We start from the raw sequence: 22,113 nt of genomic DNA, 5'->3' as shown, positions 1-22,113 counted from the left end.
TGACTGCATCATGTGAGTGTTTTAGACTTATTTTAACCATTTTACATAATGTCTTCTACCAGCACATGTCAAACATTCATTCCAGACTTCCTGCCATATATTATTTATAACGAAAGAATAACCAAATTAATTTATTTTGATGGCAGCGTGAACATGATTATCTCACTTTGTCACGTTTGTTGCACAGACCAAATTGGTAGTCCATATCTAAACCATACACTGTCAGAACAGTCGGGTAAATCTACTTATTCTCGACTTCAGTTTACCCACAGACTGGTTTACCCAAAAATAGCCTAACATTTTTTATATTACCCAACATAAGAGTAATATTTTGTTATTATATTTTGTCACATTTGTGCCTTTAAAAGCTTTCATTTACAGAAATAAAATTGATAAAATTATATGCTTTTATCTGAAATTATTTAATAAAGAAACCTGCATTCACGAACTTAGTCGATCATGAAAACCTTGAATTTAGATTAGATACAACAATATTGAAATAAATCGAAGTATAATTGGTGCGGAGTAAAAAAGAAGCGACTATTTTTTTACAGATTCACGTGTGAAAATAAGGAGCTAATGGATATTCCACCGTTCTATCCAGACGAGCGGCGTGACTTTTTCGTATTTTAACACCTTTTCTTATTATTCCACGTGTATCACATCATAGATCAACGGCGGACAGAGAGTAATAAATAGACCATTTTGAGAAGAATGTAACATTCAATAAGATAATTAAAGAGTTTGTGGGTAGATATTTATTATGCAGATTCTGATTGATACCTGTAGCTTGTCATGAGACAATCCCTTCAATTTGTATCCATTTTTAAAATTAAGAAGGTAGAGTTTCAAAAATGACACTGACATGGCTTTTCTTTCCGTGCAACACAGCAGATATAATGTTTTTCTTTCTTTCTTTCTTTTTCTTTCTTTTCCTCGCACTTCTTTTCTTTGTTTCCTTGCTTGCTTTCTTTCGTTTCCCCTTTTTTTTCGTTCATTCAATCAATTATTTGTTTTATTCTTTCCTTTTTGGTTATTTCCTTTATTTCCTAAAATTCAAGTGAAAATCCCGCCTAATAAGGAAATATAACGAATTAAATAATAAATTCCGTTTACTACAGTTACGCTCGTATATAATTCGTCATGTGCGTACAAGGAAGTCGTAAGTGCAATAGTTGCCTTTTGCCGTTTATAATATGTAGCCTTAAGGGTAGAGACTATAGAAATTTTTACCAAAGGAACATATTCTTGTTTATACCATGATATTGTTGTATCTCAATACTATCACAACTTCAGCTGTGTAACTTACCTAAAAAGTGGTTCTTTTAATTAAAAATGCAATAAATAAAGTCACTCTGCGCTTTTAGTACTGACCAGACTATAATAATATTTTTAAATCACTCTGCGATTTTAGTACTGACCAGACTATAGTAATAATATTATGCAATACTAGCAGCTATTAATCATGCTTCAGTGGGCAAGTACTTCTAACTTTAAATGTTATTGAAATTTGTCTTGTCCGGGGGGACTTCCATATAGCTCAGTGGCGTTATTTTCTATAGGGTCTATGGTGAATATGACTGATGCGTAGTAGGCCTACATGTATGTAGGGTTGTAAAAAGCCTGTTCAGTGATTTCATCCGGAGAATGTAGAAATCCATGAATCAGCAAAATTTAGATTTTAGCACCTTGTCCAGTATCTTTGTTAGTTTCGATGTGCAAACCTTAAGCCCTGTATTAAAGACAAAGTAGGTTATTTTACATGAATCTGTAATTTCTCTACTTAGTAGAGAAATCAGCTATTATTATTATTTAATATCGGTATTTTATTTTACACATATCGTGGCCAAACGGCCAAATTACATGTAAAATTACAATTTGAACATACAGATAAATATTAAACACTTTAAGAAAACTTTTAAAAGACATCAAAAATTGCATCTATAGGGAAAAAAGTATTAGATCAGAAAAGCACTCGGTCATATTATTGCACGCAAAATATTAATTTAACCAAAATACTATTGCACTATGAAAAACATCAAAATATACTCAAATCCAAAAAAATCATGCATATGCGTAGATCCTGGGGGATGGGGGATTTATCCCCCCCTAATATTTTGCCAGGGATGGTCCATACATACATCCCCCCATGTCGATGCCTGATAATGGGTTTCTGATCAAATTAACCTCATATTTGCCCATTTTAGCCCCAAAAGTGCAAATTTTCACGCGCTTCGCGCGCATTTATTCTACTTTTACACCATATTTCATCAGTTTAGCTTCAAAATAACAAACTTTTTCGAGCACTTAGCGCGCAATTGTACCATAATTGCCATATATTGTCGCTCGATTGACTATACTTCAATTTTTTCCAACTCCATTCCCCCATGTCAAAAAGAAATCTACGCCACTGATTAAATATGTCAAACATAATATAACAGTTGTACCAGACTATAAAAAGCAATCATGGCATTGGCAATAATGAAGAACAATCCCAAGAGGAGATTTAAAAGATTAAAAAAATATGGAACGGGGCTATAATTTTATCAATATTATACTGCTTTCCTCGGTTCTTGACAAAACGTTTTAAAATATCTAATGACAATTTTAATGATTTATCCTTCACTTAGGCATTTTATATAGAATTTAAATTTGTTTTACCATTTTATACTTTCTCTGGGATCAATGAATAGCCCTTAAATTAAGACCCCCCTTTCGCTATCACCCAGCACATGGTTTGTCAGTCTCCCCCCCCCTACACACACACACACACACACTTGTTTCCCATTGGATCTATCGTCATCATGATTTAGACGCTTTTATTGTTTCATTGACAACTTTTATTATATTTATCACTGATAATGTTGCCAAAAAGTCTTTTGAAATTAGTACGCGTCATTAGTAGATCTCATATAATATAATGAAGTGCTCCCCCGATAGCAAAATAATGACAGGCGTGTGCTTAGTTTTGACATGTAAGAATACAAAATGATTTCCTGAGTTATTAATGGGGAGTTATAAGCTCCATTGCAAAGTGAAAGCAGAGCGAGGTGTGTGGATGTGGGGGGGCATGTGTTGTGTTTATGGCCCGGGGTTTATATTATTAGGGCAAGCATCGAAATAAGCAGATCTGGACCAGGAACCACACATTTGGAAAAAGCGGTTCCTGGTCCTGTGATTATCTAGTGAACCAGGAGGCATTTTTAAAGAGCTATGAGTCATTTAATTTTTAATTGTACATGTTACATACAAAACCGATTTAACTAACAGGCTCTACTTGAAGAAAAAAAGAGGAGCCTGGTTTTAGTGTGGACCAGGAGCCAAAATGTTATGACCATTGGCTCCTGGGTGCCTGCTTATTTCGAGGCTTGGGGAGGGGTGGGTTAGGCAATTAACAGCTGCCTGATATCATTCAACATTTCTGATACTGTTACGGCTTGAAATTTAAAGGCAGCGGGACTTTCGGATGCTCTCAGGAACAACTTTTACCACCTGATGAACAATCTCAAATGCTCTAATTTGCACCAACATGACAGTATAGATTAGGCCCATGAAAGTCAATTCCGAGTTTATCGTTACTTTTTTCAGGTTGGTGAGGTGACTTTTTTTCTTTTTCATTTTTCATTATTTCATCAGAGTTCATTATTGACCTAAAATGCGTGTTGATTTGAAGCCAAACTCATACATGTGATTTATAAACATGTTTTTTTTTTTTTTATATGGGTAAGGACTAGAAAAATTAGAAAAGAGCCTGGTTTCATGCTTCCAAGTTATGAATATATGTTTTACAAACAAAAATATATGTTTCCAATTGCTAAAACTGGTGAAAACACTGATACTTTGAAAATAATGAATTATTTTGGCATTTTTGAAAATTTGATGCGGGTATTTTTGGTTTCCAAAAAGTGACACGGGCGGGGGACGATAAACTCGGAATCGACTTTCACGCGCCTTATAGGAAATATATTCTATCAGTTAATGGTTTTATATAAAAACAGGGAAAATCTGTTCCAACTGACCAGCGGGGAACCAAAGGATGGATCCAAAAGGATACAGCAGTGTCACACTAGCAATGGATAAAATTAAAACAGGGAAAATATGACACAACATCCAATGGGGGAGTAACATAAGACATATAAACAAAGTTAAAAACCCGACGTTTCGAAAAGACAACACTTTTCTTTCTCAAGGGATATAGTTTATTATTTCGGTTTACCAAAAATAAAGAAATAATATCAGCAATAACTGTAAAAAATGGTTTATGTCCATCTGAAGCCAAAATAATAGGATGAATTAAAAAATAAAACGCACTATACTAATATACTATATCTTGGAGCTGTGCATAGCGATAAACTAAACCAACAAATATAATAGAAAACAACAAGAAATAATACAGTTATATAGAAAACAGTCCCAGTACATAACTCACCGATAAATTACTCTCTTATTCATTTCACATTCATTTATCTAATGTGAATTACAATGTGACGCTTATTATACGCAAGACTGAGTCCAGCTGTTACAAATTTGATAACTCAATTCAAAACTTCTGAACACAGTACATTAGGATCAAGGGCGTTGGTTCGAATCAATTGTTTGAAATCAATCAATGTGAGAAAGAATTGGGATTCCAATGCGCTCAATGCAGAGTGACTTGTATTCTGTCAGAACTGTCAACGCAAGCTATATAGTGCTGTGGTATTTTAAAGTGACTTGGAGGTGTTGTTCTGTAATAGGAATATTTTCGCCATTTTATGGAGGAGAAAAGTGCAAAAGACATTGCAAATAACGACGATCAAGGATTCTAATATATACATAGCCGAACCGGAATAGGTATGTAAACTACATACGACGTTTGAAGTAAATTCTTAATGTTCTTCATAGCAAGAACATATAAAACATTGTAAAAAAATGCAACTTCTTACAAAAACGCTATATTCTCCGATAGTCCATATTTGCATGACTTCGGCGAACACTTTTGGTTCTCGTTTAAATTCTACCAATAGCACAGTCGATCTAATGTTATCTGCGGTTAGAGGACAGTTTAGAGAACTCTTTTTGCTGGTTGTTTGGTTTAAAATCCTGATATTTTTTTAAATATCGGGATTCAAGCAGGCGATCCGTATGGTATGAAAAAGACGTTGCAAATTGAAAATGAAAGAGCTTATAAATTAAAATCACGGACATTTAGCTCAACAATAGGCATCTACATTCCAAGCGGAAACGCTTTTCAGAAACATACCCCACTTTTTTCAGCAATCGCTGAAACCTAAATATGCAATTCCAGGCGATTTGTAAAAAATAGCGTCAGCATATTTTACTATGAATTTGGGACACCGAAACAAATGCTTGCATTGGTGCCAGACCTATTATAATGATACGATAATTAGGCCCCCAATAATGGCTTTCATTTTAACCGTTATTTATTAAACTGAGATTTTTACTTTTTGAGAAATTAATGAATTTATCGAAAAACCTTTCGGAGAACGCTACTTTAATGAACCCATCCCTTAAGGTGTCCTTTCTGGAGGTAGTGGGACATGAGATGCTCGCGAGACCAACTTTGATCATGTGGCGATGTGCTCTGAGTGATTTAATTTTATTATTTATCTTTGTTTACAAATTTAGTGTTATTTCAAGAGTGATGGAATTTTGGGAATTCCCTGTCATTCATCAAGTTGATCATAAACAAATTGAATCACTTCTAATTTTGTATATTTGGGATTTCTATTCTAGCATTGTGTTGCACAATTGGGGAAATCCCAAAGATTGTAAAGTGAATATGACATCATGTTGGGAAAAACCAACAGGAAGTGATGTAATGTGAAAGATTAATGTTTATAAATATTCTTGGGAATTTCCCAGATTACATCATATGTTGTGAAGATGTGAATGAAGTAATTGGCTGTGAATGGAATAGGATTTTAAAATGCTTGGTAGGTAAGAAACATGTTAACACAATTCGACATAGTTCAGTGTTGTTGTGGACTAGCTAGCGTGCGTACAGTCCATTTCCTTCAAAGAAAGAAAATTGCGAATCAGAAATATTTTATGTAGTCAATGTACTACTATTTAGCCAGTGATATCGGAGAAGATCTAGAGCACGTCAAAGTGCGTACCTCTTCCAAGAAAGGAATATGTTCTTCTGTCGACTTGCCGAAGTCTGGTTTATGAAACAACACATCTATCAATGTAAGTGGAAACACGGACAACAGCAATGTAATGTAGGCCTGTTTTCCATTAAAAATTGTTTGAAAGGAGAAAATAGCACCATTTTGGAGATAGCCAACTATGCGGGGATTTTATGCAAAGGATATTAAAAAAAAGTGGACTTCGCTGTCAAGGACAAGTGAATTAGGATATACATCAAGAACATTGAGAAATTGAACTTTACAATCAAACAAGAAGAAGTAACTTTGCTATTTAGATTATATTTATATGTATGATTGATTGTATGTGTTTGTTGGCTCACTAAAGTATTGTTAAACCATACTTTTCTTTTGTTTAAAAGACTCAGATATTGTTAACTTAATTAAACGGTGTGTTTTGGTGCATTCTGAAGTGAATTTGGGAAAAGGGTGTTCTTTGCCTTCAGTCATTAACGACTCGTAACAATGTGGTGAACAATGTCAAACTCAATGCGGTAATGAGATTAATATTTTTGTCAAGTTTTTGGATTCCTCTGCAAATGTAATTTCAAAATTTAACATGATACAACTTTCTTGCATTCCCACGACGACTTATAATGTCAAGGTTACTAAGTAGGAACTGTTATTTTTGTTGCCATTGTCTTATACAAAATCGATGATCCATTTAAAATACACCTTATATATCATTATGTGACCATCCACCATCCATGACGAACCCTGAATGTAAGAAGAAAATGAAAGTCGGAAAAATATTGGCTGCTTTTCAAATTTACCTGAATTCACTATTCCAACATTGATCTCGCATCAAATGAGTCTGTGACGGATGAAGGTACGGCAGACAAATGTATCCAGGATGGTTGGAATCCACACCTCTTCTCTTCTTGATTGGTCTTCCAACAGTATCAGGCTATCAGCCTTTGATTTAATGAATAATCTGGCATTCCTGAATACTATTTTCACAGTGCGTCGTAGGAGGAACGATTTAAAATGTCTATCTAGCAAGTCTGTCCGTGGCTGATAGTGGGTTTCTTCTTATTGTAACCTGCTTATACTTGTCTCTTTGAGAATGGAGTATTGTAACTTGTCCAATCGAATGTGCTCTTAATCGTATGTGTGGTACGCTGCGATTACCTGTCTATTGATTATTACTTCATGGGAACGATATTTAGCTGTTTGTAAACCACTGCGTCATTTAAAGGCGAAAGCAAAAGGAAAAATCTCGTACAGTTAAACTGATTGTTAGTGCCTGGATTACTGGAGTGATGACATGATTCTTCTAATGCCTTTTTGTATCGTCAAATACAACATGCATGTTCTGCTTACTTTGTCCAACGGGACAAAAATATAGGTCATTACCAAAATCCTACCAATTAAGTATCCCGGTCAAATCATAGATTCAGTTCACTATCTATGGTCAAATAGAATAAATATACAGTAACAAATCGTTTAGCTAAATTCCTAATTTCCAATTGAAGCTTGATGGGCCTGTGGTGGAAAACAGAACAAATTTTGAACAAAGCTTTTAATAACTAGGTTCATGGAATAAAACGATGGCTTGACCACTGATCTGGCTACTGTGTGCTGCAGACGTAATGATTTGAGAAGCGTTCTGCAACAATGTAAGGCACTCTTAATAGCCTTGACTTGGTTTTTTGGGCTGATAACTTAATTGCACATTTTTTCGAATCATTGTTACAAACACGAGTTGGTTTGACTTTTGTTGTTTAAATTTCGTGCTCCATTTGGTGGGAATAACCGATTTAGAAAGTCTACATATGAACGTGATGTTGGCATGGTTAATATAAAAATCTACACTGGTTGGAAAACAATCATAATGTAGCCACAAGATACTGGCTGTAATTAAGAGGCTGGATGCTGACATCCAAACTGGTTCATCAGTATGAACTCCTGTAGGCCTACTTGTGTACTTCCCAGGGGCGCGGCAAGCGGGTGGACAGGGTGGACGAAGTACATGGGCCCCGAGGGTTCAGGAGCCCCGAGCAAAAGCACAAATGAAATAAGGGGTTCAGCTTGAGGTTCGAAAGGGTTCGGAAAGCAGAACCTTCATGACTGAAATTGTAACACTTACCATACTTTCACTTTATTATAATTATGTAAGTGCAACACTAAAGCGGTGGGTGGTTTGTCCTATTGTAAGATCTTGATGGGCCTCTGTAAGATTCGCCATACTGAGGCAGTTTAATAAAATTATGTACGCCAAAATGGTACTCTTCAAATTTAACATTTCCACAATATTAGTAGCATTAGTACTATAGTAGCATGAGGCCCCTAGTGTGTCGGGAAATCATGATTGTGTTGCCATGTTCAAAATAATTAAAGAAAAAACGATTTAATAAATTGCCCTATCAGGTGTGGGTTGAGCATAAAAATCTATGAAAGTGTGGGTTGTGCATAAAAATGGTGGAAATGGTCCATTTTTGGCCAAATGACCAAAATCACTAAAAACGTGCATTTTAGGCCTAGGGGCCCTACCTGTGAACAGGGCTGGAAAAAAAAATTTCCCTGGAAGATGATCAAAATTTCCCTTCAAAAAAACAAATTTCCCTCCAAATTCTTATGCAGGGTCTATTTCTTTATTTAAGGACCTTAATCTCCAAACTTCCAAATTTCCCAGGAAGGAGCTTCCCACTTTCCACATTTTTTCCAGGCCTGCCTGTGAATTCCAAAAGTTAATAGGCCTACTCATATAGGTCAAAAACCATAGGTCACAGAAAAATGTTGTGATTGACTTTATGATCCAGACATCCATCTTAAAGGCCCATTCAGTGATTTGCTCATCCGGATGATAGTAAAAATCATCCAAATTCAGATTTTGGTACCTTTGTCATTGTCATGATAGATGTGCTAACTAGCCTGCGAATGGTTCAGCCGAAAGCCGTGTTTTTTTTTAATATTTAAGAAAAAATAAGACATTTTACACGAATCTGTAATTTACATACTGACAGTATCTAAATTAGCTAGGCCTGTATTTGAATGGGGCTTCAACTTCGTCAGTACTGCCGTTTTCTTCGTGTTTTGCCAAATTTGTCATTTCAAAAATAGCCTACCAAATGACAATTTGATTGTCTTATCCTTCACTTTTAAAATATTGTAATGATTTACTCAGGGTGTGGTATATGGATGATGCGTGATTTCCTGATAAATAACTCAGAGAACTGAAAACATGGAGCAAAACGACAATGGAAGTACAATCATAAAATAACACGATTTATTAATAAAACACGAATCCTAACCATACAGAGACTGCCGCTTATATTGAAAGTCATGTCTCTAAACAAATGGTCAAGCCGTCTTTGCACAGAAACAAATGCACGTGTTAACTCAACAAGCTCCAAATCATAAGTGAAGGTGCATCGGATGACTGGCCCATGCGCACGCTCATGGCACGCTCCTCTCACATGCCAGTCGACCCAGCAACAGCACCAACCAATCAGGGAACGGCGACGTAAAAGTGCACGTAAAGAGTGGACGCAAAAGTGCGTCGCAAAAAGGGTGAATGTAAAAGTGCGTCTACTTACATCGCCTCATCTCTACGTCCTCATTGCAGAAATGCGTCTACCTTCCGCTGCATTAAATGCATACCACAAATGCAAACGCATCCACAATGACGAGGAAGAGAAGTGATGGGACAATTAACATGCAATTAGCGTCAATTAATTAATAAAAGGAATAATTTGGGTTTCATTTATGAAAGTCCGAAAATACGCAAACAATCAGGAATGTGCGCCTTGTGCAAATACAGCAAGTAAACAAGTCAACAAACTCACCTGGGTCAATGTCCGTTCGTCAGTCGATGGCGATGCAAAATTGCATCGCCCAAGTCATTACATTTGATGAAAGTTTCATACACAAGAAAAAGGTAAAGCCTGAAAAAGATAGGGAGACACCCGTAGGCTCAGGGCATTTCACTCTCCCCACCTATAAAAAAAGATTTGTACTCAAATCTTGTACAATAAATCGAATTTCAAAGATGCATTTAAAAATTAATTTTTCCACAGAAACAAGTATAAATAAATTTACATTAAAAGCATTAATTTTGGTAGCTCACACAGTGGCCAAATGTAATTTAACATTTTATTTCATTTTAATCAAAAATACAGCGGCGGCAAAGCCCCGCAAATTTTCGTCTACTGATGCTAAATTTGTTACTGTCATTCAATTCAACATGTTCAAAGAAAGTGCATATCAAAACAACATAATGCTGAAAACATTGCAAGGAAACGGGCCTAAATTTGGGGTGCCTACAAATTTGGAATTTTCAATTAAAAATCTTAAAATTACGCCCTAAACTCAACCTAAAGGCCTAACGTTGAGTTGTGTCAAGTCAGCGGTGCCTAAAGATTTGGATAGGTGTAACTCGCTAGCTGTTGTTCACAGAAAAACAGATGAGACTTTGGATACAATTTCACGAACATGACAAAATTTTACGTGGACGCATAAATGCGTCTACTCGGGGAATGAAAACAACAACAGCCGGGCCTAAGGGGGAAAATACAACAATAATTAATTCAAAAGGGGAGCGAGTTACACTTACCCTACATACAACTTACACTACACGTCATAATTAATTTCAATCTAGTAAAATCCAGTCCGAAGAGTTCAAAAACATATAATAATCGGTGATCGTTGTCGTTGAACGTGGCATGCATGGCGATGCTAGCCTAGGGCTTCGACAGTCATGACAGTCAATGTTCGTTGCATGCATCGTGCATGCATGCAAATTCCCAACTTCAAGTTCATCGGTAGAAATACAAATCATTGTCCAAAGACGGTGAAAGATAGTTCAGCTTCAGGAGATTATATACAAATTCCACGGCACTTCGTCGATATATCATAGAGAAACAGCAAGCTACAAACAAGCTCACACCAGTAAGCTTGTAATTTAAAAAAAATCAGTTCCAAGTCATGCAAGTTCAATGGCAATTCTGCGTGTCCATTCATGTCCATGTATAAATAATGAATAGCAAATGTTCAAAATCCAATTCAAGTCGCAGAAACCATCATCACAGCAGCGTCAGCATTTACCACAGTCATTCAGGGTCTTGTAGCCTCGGTGCCCGCACTTTTGCGTCGACATTTGCGTCGACTTCTTCATCAAAAGTTGTTGTTTTCACGGCGACATGCAGCTGTTTCCATCAGATGTTGCAAACTCGCTCTGTGTCGCCAAATTTGGCGGTGCACGAGCTGTTCGCTTCCGGGTTGACATTACTGAAAATGCGTAATTTCGCATGTAGACAGCTTTTGGTGCCATTTTCTATAAACTTCATAGAAAACTTCAAAACTTCTTGTGCGTTTTGTTTATGCATGTAGGTTATTAAAACATCTTGATTTGGCTTCAACTTTTTAATTTCAAATTCACATCTCCTCGCTTGAATATACAACCAAACTTGCATTATCAATCAATTAAGTTCTCTTATAAAACTCGACCAGCAAGTTCAGAACTTTTTTAATCAATTAATTATACTGCATGATGCATGATGAGCATAACTGCATGACATAAAGAACATTTTTGGCCATTCGTCCTAGATGTCAATTTCAGCAAGTACCTGCGCAGGCTTTCTAAGTTCATCATAACAATCATATAGGCCACAACCCATATCAATACAAGTTTGTTGTCATCTTCAATCGTTTTCATTCAATCAAGCAACTTTGTGCGTTAAAGCCATCATCAATTTTCATATACATGCATAGGCACATCCACGCACATGAAGGGTCTTCAAAGACTTCAATTAAAACCCACAAAATGAATGGAGACATTTTATCTCCATTCTTCATGTTCTACAGCTGTCTTTCTTTATTTCTCACGGGAGGCCTATTTTTAGGCCTGTCAAACCCGGTTTCTTGTAATTTTCATGAGATCGACTTTTTTGGAGATCAATTTATTGTTTGTGCCATAACAATCTTTGTATATCATTGTATATAGGCCTACTTTTGTAACTTGCAGGCTACTGTGTAACGACACTATTTTTGCTAATTCAAATGCGACAGCTTCCTCTTCCTGCTCTGGAAGGGAGTGGTCCAGGATGGATCCATTTTGGATACAGTGTCGCAATTAGGCAAAAATGGCATAATGGCATCAATTATAAATTGACGTTCAAGCGGTAGTTCATCATTGTGATATCTACTTTTTGTGGGTTTTCTGGCATTTAACTCGCACTTTTTACTAATGCGTTTCACATCTGCAAGCCATTTCACCCACCAATACCGCTTGCCAATAATTTTCATTATTTTCTGGGTAGGCCTACCTTCAGAGTGTTCTTGGTGTTTATTTGTATCTTCAAACACCTTCATACGCAAATGCTGTGGAACTACAAGTTTCATTGAAACTTTGTCTCCACAGTCTGAGTCGCAGCGTTTGTAAAGAACACCATTGGCAATTTCCAATTGGTCCCAAAATGACCAATATGTTTTCAGAGTCAGGTTTTCTTGTGAAATGTCTTCCCATTTCGGGCGATCACAACCTGATTCTTTCCAAGACATAAATTGTTTCAGGACTTGGTCTTCCATTTGTTCTTTCCTCTGGTCTTTATCAGACCATAGATAGAACTCTTTACTGGTATCTTTGTCCTGGTCTTGACAATTTTGACTGTTGCACATGGATTCATCATGTTTCACATGATTTACATCAATGGATTTATCAGTGTCATCCATTTCTTTTGGTTCCTCTGCACTTGTCAGTTCATCAAGGCCATTGCAACTGAACTGCCAAAAATCTATAAGATTTTCAGGATCATTTTCACTCAGTTCTACTCGTTGCTTAGTCCCGTGAACATCGTGCATCAAGTTGTCATCATGACTGTATTGTAGGCCTACAGTCTTCATTTCTTCCACGTCCGTGTTTTCCTTGACCACGTTATTTTTAGGTATCACCATTTTCACGTTTGACACTCGTTTTGAGTTGTCATCACGATCATGTTCATCGGACGTGTTTGACAAAGTTGGAGATGTCGAGTTTATAGGCCTACTCATTTTGCAGTGTCTTTGGAAATGACCAACTTCTCCACATTTAAAACAGATCAGATCTTTTCTGTGTCTTTTGTTGTCATAGTTACCATGGTTACGGTGTTGGTTTTCGTAACTTTGGTCTTTACTTTGCACAGACTCGATCTTCTGGAGAATTACCCTGAGAATTTCCAGCAGGGATTTTAAGACTATTTGGTCCTTCGACATGAGCGAGTCAACTTGTTCAGATGACTCCAAAATGTCCGACTGTAGGTCTAGGCCTACTTCAAGATTGCTCACAGATCTGACGTATTGACATGACCTCTGATTTTCGGCCAATTTGAAGGCCTCACACTCGATAGCAACATCAAGTGCTTCATCCAGGGTCTTAGGCCTGGTTTGAAATATGCTCCATCTCATATCAGAGTCTAATGCGTCTAAGAATTGATCTTTAGCCAGAATGTCTTGCATACTCCTGGGTGCATTTGGGTATGCATATTTGGTTAATCTACGCAGATTTTGTGCCAGCTCTGGAAGTGACTCGCCCTTTTCACGGGTTCTGTTCTTTAATAGCGTCTTATTCAACTCTGCTTTATTTTCAGAGTTGAAACGCCTGTCCAGTGCGTTTATCAACGCTGGATAGTGATACCTGGAATGTTCTTCCAAATCACTCAGAACCGCAAGAGCAGCCCCTCTAAGGCTGGTAGCCAAAAATGCCGACATCATCAGGCCAAGCATTTAATTCACACACAATTTCAAAGTGTGCCAAATAATCCTGTAGCGGTGTTGAGCCGTCATATTCTGATGGCTTCATCAATGGTTTTGTCATTGATGTGCACCTCGTCTCATCAGGACTTACAGGCAACATCGTACATGTTTTGTACGGGTACGGCCTCCTCGTTTTACACAAGGGACTTTGTTGTGTGCTCCCTTCTGAATCAGAGAGGGGCGGCAGTTTCGCCGGTTCACTTTCAGACTCAAAGTCAAAATCAAAATCAGCTGTCCCTGTAGGTCTAGTAGGCCTACTACCACAAGCGTAGTCGCTCGTATACGAGACACTGTTACGGCTTTTTAATTCTTGCAGCCGGACTTTGGTCTGTTCCAGAAAATCACGCATATTTAATTCATCCTTACCTTGCCCTCTGGTTATACCAGTGGGTTCACTAACGATTTCAGAAGTCATATCGAAATCGCACCGCTGCTCACCAATGTAATGATTTACTCAGGGTGTGGTATATGGATGATGCGTGATTTCCTGATAAATAACTCAGAGAACTGAAAACATGGAGCAAAACGACAATGGAAGTACAATCATAAAATAACACGATTTATTAATAAAACACGAATCCTAACCATACAGAGACTGCCGCTTATATTGAAAGTCATGTCTCTAAACAAATGGTCAAGCCGTCTTTGCACAGAAACAAATGCACGTGTTAACTCAACAAGCTCCAAATCATAAGTGAAGGTGCATCGGATGACTGGCCCATGCGCACGCTCATGGCACGCTCCTCTCACATGCCAGTCGACCCAGCAACAGCACCAACCAATCAGGGAACGGCGACGTAAAAGTGCACGTAAAGAGTGGACGCAAAAGTGCGTCGCAAAAAGGGTGAATGTAAAAGTGCGTCTACTTACATCGCCTCATCTCTACGTCCTCATTGCAGAAATGCGTCTACCTTCCGCTGCATTAAATGCATACCACAAATGCAAACGCATCCACAATGACGAGGAAGAGAAGTGATGGGACAATTAACATGCAATTAGCGTCAATTAATTAATAAAAGGAATAATTTGGGTTTCATTTATGAAAGTCCGAAAATACGCAAACAATCAGGAATGTGCGCCTTGTGCAAATACAGCAAGTAAACAAGTCAACAAACTCTCCTGGGTCAATGTCCGTTCGTCAGTCGATGGCGATGCAAAATTGCATCGCCCAAGTCATTACATTTGATGAAAGTTTCATACACAAGAAAAAGGTAAAGCCTGAAAAAGATAGGGAGACACCCGTAGGCTCAGGGCATTTCAATATAAACAATTTTAATTTTTTTACACTTGCACTGGGATCACTGAATGCATGGGACTTTAATAAATCGATACACTTTCCAAGACCTATATGTAATTTTTCAAAAAAGTTCCCATGTAAAAATAATATTTTTTGGTGAAAACTGAAAAATCACCAAAGAATGGCATTTTTACCCAAAAATTAAATTTGTCCATTTGAAACAATCTGTCCTACGAAATCGCTAAACAGAGCACCAGCCAGGCACCAGCTAACACTGGTCGTGCGTGATCACAGAGAGGCGCTGTTTAATGTTTACGGAAGTAGAAAGCAGGTAGAAAGTGTGTGTGAAAAATCACATGATGAACTGCGAAAGAAAATACGATGTAATTAAAACTGCCGAACACGTTGCATAAAACGTCTAATTAATATTGTGGACTTGGTGGTAAGTATCTAAAATAACTGAGCTTTCGCCAACATGAAAAGGCGACATACGATCAGGGGGCACTTAACACTTTCACTGAGCTGAGCTAATCATGGAAATGTAATGTCACAGCTACTGTAAGCTTTAATAACAGTAAAGTCTTCAGAATTCGACGTACAAAAGACTTCCAGCAAGGGGTAAGGCAGGCACGATCTAAAAAGCCGGTCAGTGTTACCTATATCTAAAGAATAGGTGCATAATACTCTACGAAGGCAATACAGGTGCGCATTCATGCATGCATGAGATGATAATTTCTAAGTCTATTCTGCCCGGTGTTGTCACGTCACTGCCTATTCAAAGGCGTACCACATGATCGTTCCCGAAGTCAAAAATACCCCCCTATTTTGCACGGTTTCAAAAACATTTTCAGCATTTGTTACCCCTATTTTGCACAAAAACAGGTACAAATTCGTCGGCTGTATTCCATAGTGGCGTATGGTGATTTTTGGTCATTTTTTTGAAAATTGGCACATATGTGACATGATCAAGGGGAATGAGTCGCATGTCGGCCCTGGTCGAAAATGAGTTTTACACATGTTTCTTAAGAGGACATTTAGAGCTTTTAGAAACTGAAAACTCCAAGTTGATACGACTTTTCATTGCGAAGTTACGTCAATTTATCAATAGCTGAAAACAATATAAAACAAAAGAATTTTAACACTTTCTTTGCCAATATCTCAAAGTCAATATTAGCGACATCCGACTCATTTCCCTTGATCGTGTCACATATGTTTTTAATGATGTTCTCTTTCATTTTTTTTATTTTTTATTAGTCATAATTAGCTAATTAATTAGTAATTAATTAATTAAATGTATGATATAGTTACAAAGTGACATTTTTGTATTCCATAGTGGCGATCGACCATACCCCACTTTTTATACACATTTTATAATTATGAAATATCGGCAAAAATGAAAAACATCGTATATCATAGTGGCGTACACGTATCGGACCTATACGCCACTATCAGGCCCGTGACGCAGGATTTTTTTGGGGGTGCTGATTTTGAAAAAGTGGACCTTTTTTCCAGGGGGGGCAATTTTGAGAAAAGTCGACTTTCTTCCCCAAATTTGGACCTTTTTTGACCAAAAAAGCGTAAAAAAACTGATTTTTTTTGCTCGCTACCCTCGCAAATTCTGCAATTTTGGGACTTTTTGTATACTTTTGCAAATTTGGGGAGGTGCGGTCTGAGTGAGTTGCTGAATATTAGGAAGGCACAAAAGTTTCACAAAAGTGAAAAAAAATAGGGTATATTTTTGTGAATCCTGAGCTCAGGATTCACAAAAATATACCCTATTTTTTTAATTTTGAGTACACCGTCGTCAAAAACAACCCTATTTTTTTAAATATCACGAACATAAAATGTTTCACAAACACAGTTTAAAAATAACACCTTTTTTCACGGAATTGGGAACGATCATGCGTACACATAGTCGATGTTCAGTGATAACACCTGGCTATTCTGTTAATTTCTACATGCACGCAGCTATTATTTAATTCTCTCTCACTTCAATGGACATGGTGAAAAGAAATGATGGCCATGGAGGTCGCCTCACTGGGTAAATGTTTAAAAAAAAATTAAACACCTTTCTACCAATAGCACCCTAGCTGAAATACAGACTCTTAAGTTAAGATAATAAATGTAAACCTGTACTTAAAGTCCCATTCAGTTATCCCATTGAAAGTGTTAAAATCAGTATATATCTGGGGGGGTGGTCCATACAATCACCCCCCCATGTTAATGCCGGAATATGTGAATATTCTGACCAAATTAGCCTCACATTTGCCCATTTTAGTCCCCAAAGTGCAAATTTTTGATTTTGCATCATACCGTAAAACTTCGTCTACAAGCATATAGTGTGTTTTTGATGATAGCTAAATTAATACGAGACAGCCGGAAATATGCCAATACAATAGCCAAAACAAAGCCCTCCAAACAGCCCAAATCAAAGCCCTCCAATTTCCCGCAATGACCTCAAAATAGATGATGCACAGTTATTATTGTCCTCTACATATGGATGGATCTTGCGATAATACAACTGATCATTTATTTGTCAATAACAAATATGTTGAGTCACCATCTGTCTGAATACTCTCGGAATCACCATGCGCATATTTTGGAGGTGGCTTTGCGTCCCCAGAAAAAAGCATGGGGCGGCGGAAGATGAAGGGGTGGCATGAAAAAGCACAGACAATTTAAAAACTAATATAACTATACCTTTTTAGTCGCCACCAAGGCCACAGCTTGAGACGGTTGGGGTTATGGGGGTATAACAACTTTATTTTTAATTAAAAATGTTTGCTCTAAGGAAAGCTAAAAATCGCTCTCCTATATCTGATTTAAGGAGAGAAGTAGAGAGTGATTGCTTTCACTCTCCTCAAAAGGCATTCCTTGTTTACAAATTTAGCATATTATTCCTTACACACAGAAACTTACTAGTACAGGGTCAGAATTTCGTTTCGCAGTGCGAGAATCAATCTTGATTCTATCAGAATAATTTTGCAGGAATCATTTGATTCTCGCAAATCAACTTAGAACTGTGTAACTACAAAAGTTTGAGGGAATCAACTTTTTTTTTGATTCACGCAAATCTGACCCTGTAGTACCTGTTTCTAAATCTTAATATTAATCCTTGTCTTTATTAATTTACCTCTAAGATTATGGAAGAACAGCTTGCGGCATACAGGGCTCGTAAAGCAAAAGAGCAGGCCCATCAAAACTCAGGCAAATCATCGTGGTTTGGTTCCAAATCGGTACCACAACCAAACATGCAAAATGACGAGATGTTGCGAGGAGAAGATACAGGTGCAGTGATAAGCTCCAGCAGCGAACCAGGCAGTGAGTCTTCAAGACAGGTATGGGATCAGTTTCAAACTGATAGAGGGAAATAGGATTCTTGATCAAAATTTGATCAAAACTAGTTGATGGTAAATGATGGGAGACAGTGTGGGGTAGCTCCTGTGGGGGAGGTTGTTCTTAGTGGAAAGATATGGGCATGTCCAGTATTTTCGGGGTGTATTTTCAGGCTCTTAGTCTTAGATATTAGTAAATTTATAAAACAAATTGGTTCAAAGAAGAGGGTACCTGTCTCAAAGAATGTTTTTCAAAAAGTGTTTATGTTTTTTAACATTTATTCTGATTCATCTGATTTGGGGTGGCACCAAAGCTGGTTGAGAGGGCTCCGACTGAGTTTGATCATGGGTACATAGGGGCATGTGAAAATGTTGATAAACATACAACAGATAGGAAATGTATCTGCTATAATTGTTTCAGTAAGACACAAAGACATTATGTTCTTTCGTTGTATTTATATTAAATATGCAGGTTTTGGGTGGCAACTTTTTCCCATGATGCACTGCATATTTTGGTGTCTCCCAGGTGCATTGTGTGGTAAATCGACCAAATTGAATTTAATGAGTACTTGCAATATCCAACTCATGTTTCATGATCATATGTCATAAAAAATAAAATGTGTTTTCTTTTTCTTCTTTTTCACCCAACTTGCAGGATTGTGGATACTTGAGGATACCAGCTAGCATCACCAATAGTCGCCTCGCTAATTTTATACGAAAGGACACATCATTACTCACCAACACCCTATTTCTCAAGATCATTCTATGGGTTGCACTCCTTGTATTCTTTGTCATAATTGAATTTGCTGCAGTATATATAGTTTTTACACTTTTCTATGTCATGTATGCCAATATGAGGAGTGGGAGGGAGACAAAAAGACCTGGAGAACTTAGTGCCTATTCCGTTTTCAATCCAAACTGTGAACGAATAGATGGAACACTAACTGCTGAACAATTTGAAAAAGAACTCCGACATGGGATTGGATCAACGTGATGCTTGGAAGAATAGAGATTATTGCCTTATTTATTTTTAGATAGACATGGGTATGGTATAAAACTTTTCAAGTTTTCTGAAGTTTGTTATGGATGACCCCGTTTACAATTCCGGGTCATCGACGTTAACGCAAATGCAGCTATTACGTCTGAACACAAATCTACATGAAAGACACGGTCAAGCGTTGGGTATGGCTTGTGCAAGAGATTGATATTTATATTGCGAAGACCACACGAAGACCAATTCAAATGTGCTGCAGATGACAAACATTTGCATTTTTCTTTCTTTTACTGTCATATTGTGAAGTGCCAAATAGTGGAAGCGTTAGTTTAATACCTTTAGAAAATATCTCTCTTCGATGACGATGACTCATGTTGATTTTGGCTAAATACCTTGTATTTTCACTCAAAAGGTATGTGATTCCGCTTGATTCATTGTGCACCAATTTGACCCCCCCCCCAGCTTACTAAATAAATACTGCGGTTTTCTGATCTTTTCCTATATTGATTTGAAAAGGTCTATTGTGGGTGTACTGGTTGAGACAGGGAACAGTCTTGTGAAAGGATGCTGTAATATGTTGACCATACTCACTGCTCACTTCACCCAGTGGCAATGGGGATCTGATAAGAGATCGTTAAAGTTGAGAGATTGCTGTACAAGATTGGAGACCTTGTGAAATCTAAATTATAATTTAACGGCAATATTTTGTTGGATAAAGGAGCTGTATAGTCACTTGAATTTAAAATGAAATAATGTTTAATAATTTTAATTTGTATACCTTGTAGGAGTTGCCACATTAAGAGTTGTTTTCATAATCACATTAATTGTGGTACAATCAGTTTAGTAATAAAGGTAATTTTATAAGCAATGGGCTATTCCAGTTGAAATCCATACACCTGTATGCAAAACATGACCTTAATCTTCCACACAGGGAGTGTTAATTTCAAATATTGTTAACTGAATGGGTGACTCCATTTGAAATCTACACTTTCTGTGTGGGAGAAGGATGTATCTTCCATAGGGGTGAATGGATTTCAGCTGGAAGAGCAAAATTGCATTGCTTATTTTAAAACAAAATTCTAGTCAATTTACAGACTATAATCTTTTCAAAATGCCATTCATTCCAATAAATGCAAGTCATCAAACACATCTTTTGATTAAATCTTTAAATCATGTTTAGTGGCTAACAATTTGCCATAGAAGTGATATAATAATCAGATTAACTACCATAGCAATAGGTTTAAACAATATTTGAATATTTTGTGCTGCACTTCAACCAGGTTGCACTCATCACCTGTGTATGTCTGCAATTATAGATTGAATACAATACTGCTCTATTCAAAGATACTAATCTGACAGGTGCAAGTGACCAGCATGATATGGTGCAATGCAGATGTGAAGTACTAGTGAAGTGAGATATATTCAAAAATTGTTTTAACCTATTGCTATGGTAGTTTATCTGATTAATTACATCACTTCTATGGTGAATGCAAGATTAGATTTAGGAGAGTTGGGACTCCATAATGTTGGATTGATGGTATACACAACCAAGCAAACACAAAAATGTTTTTAAAATGTTATAAACATGTTTGGGTTTTGTTCAAAACATTTTAAATATAAATATTGGGTTATATATTAAGGTGATGAACACATTTTAAAATGTTTTATATGGAAAAAACACTACAACAACATTTTTAAAATGTTGTCAAAATGTTATTGTAAATAATTTTTGCAAACATTTTTGCAATAATTATTTTGGTCAACACATAGATAACATTATGTTAGAATGTTTTGAAACAAGTTACCAAAATGTTTTATAAAATTATTAAAACGTTGTATACCCTGTATATAACGTTTTCTGCAAAATATTTTGCGTTTTCTAGGGAGGACCAAAATGGTGTCCCAGCTAGCAGTGTTTTGGGAAAAGGGGCTAGAGTTTCATACATGTAGGTTTGTCACAACTATGCAAATGAAGTCATATATATATATTGTCATGCATGAAATATGATGCTCTTTATTCCGTCTATAACAACGAATGACCTCTTTTGCAAGGTTGTGACAAACCCATGAAACGATAGCCGGAAAAGGCCTGAAATCAAAGATAATTAGTGTCTTAAAAATGAGCTCAAAAGGTTTGCGCATACAAAAAAGGGGAACCTATAATAGTGTGCATAGTTGATGTCCACATCACAAATATGTACATAATGACAGGTGCATGGGGAAATAATCCAGCAGTACACTATTTTACTCTGTAACACTAAACATGATGGACTATGGACTCTCCTATAGTAGAATGGAATGAACACAGCTGCTAAACAGTGTAAAAAATGTCTGCGTACACTGTAATGTATGCCACGCATGTGCGTAACCCAAAAGAAAGTAAATCCAAGTTATCCAACCATGCCAATCACTCGTGATTGATTAGTATTCTCATTATTGTATCCAAGGTCATGTGTTCATGTTGTATTATATGTGACATACGAGCACGGCCGGAATGCGTACAGCTGTTACAGTGTTGGCAGCCGTGTTCATTCAAATGAAATTTGTACCATAATCTAACCTCTTTGCCAGTGGCATGCCTCCCAACAAAAATGGCCATTTGTGAGCCCACCTGCAGACTGAGCGACTAGTCGTTGGGATTCTGTAAACTTACCGTGAAAATTATAC

The 22,113-nt window shown here is 37.0% G+C and overlaps 1 protein-coding gene across 1 annotated transcript; it reads left to right on the top strand.

The window, feature by feature from the left end:
* The first annotated feature begins 15,468 nt into the window (after positions 1–15,468).
* Positions 15,469–21,064, top strand: LOC140152786 (uncharacterized). The gene is made up of 3 exons (XM_072175278.1): positions 15,469–15,559; positions 18,258–18,455; positions 19,108–21,064. The coding sequence occupies exons 2-3, from the start codon at positions 18,261–18,263 to the stop codon at positions 19,444–19,446; spliced, it is 534 nt and encodes a 177-aa protein (XP_072031379.1). The 5' UTR covers positions 15,469–15,559; positions 18,258–18,260; the 3' UTR covers positions 19,447–21,064.
* Positions 21,065–22,113: the final 1,049 nt, after the last annotated feature.

This window comes from Amphiura filiformis, chromosome 5, assembly GCF_039555335.1.
Source record: "Amphiura filiformis chromosome 5, Afil_fr2py, whole genome shotgun sequence".
Classification (NCBI taxonomy): Eukaryota; Metazoa; Echinodermata; class Ophiuroidea; order Amphilepidida; family Amphiuridae; genus Amphiura; species Amphiura filiformis.
This window is presented reverse-complemented; position numbering and strand designations above follow the sequence as displayed.

Coding starts and splice junctions, on each gene's coding strand:
- LOC140152786 (XM_072175278.1), top strand. CDS start 18,261: ATGGAAGAACAGCTTGCGGCATACAGGGCTCGTAAAGCAAAAGAGCAG. Junction 18,456..19,107: donor GCAGTGAGTCTTCAAGACAG/GTATGGGATCAG, acceptor CCCAACTTGCAG/GATTGTGGATACTTGAGGAT.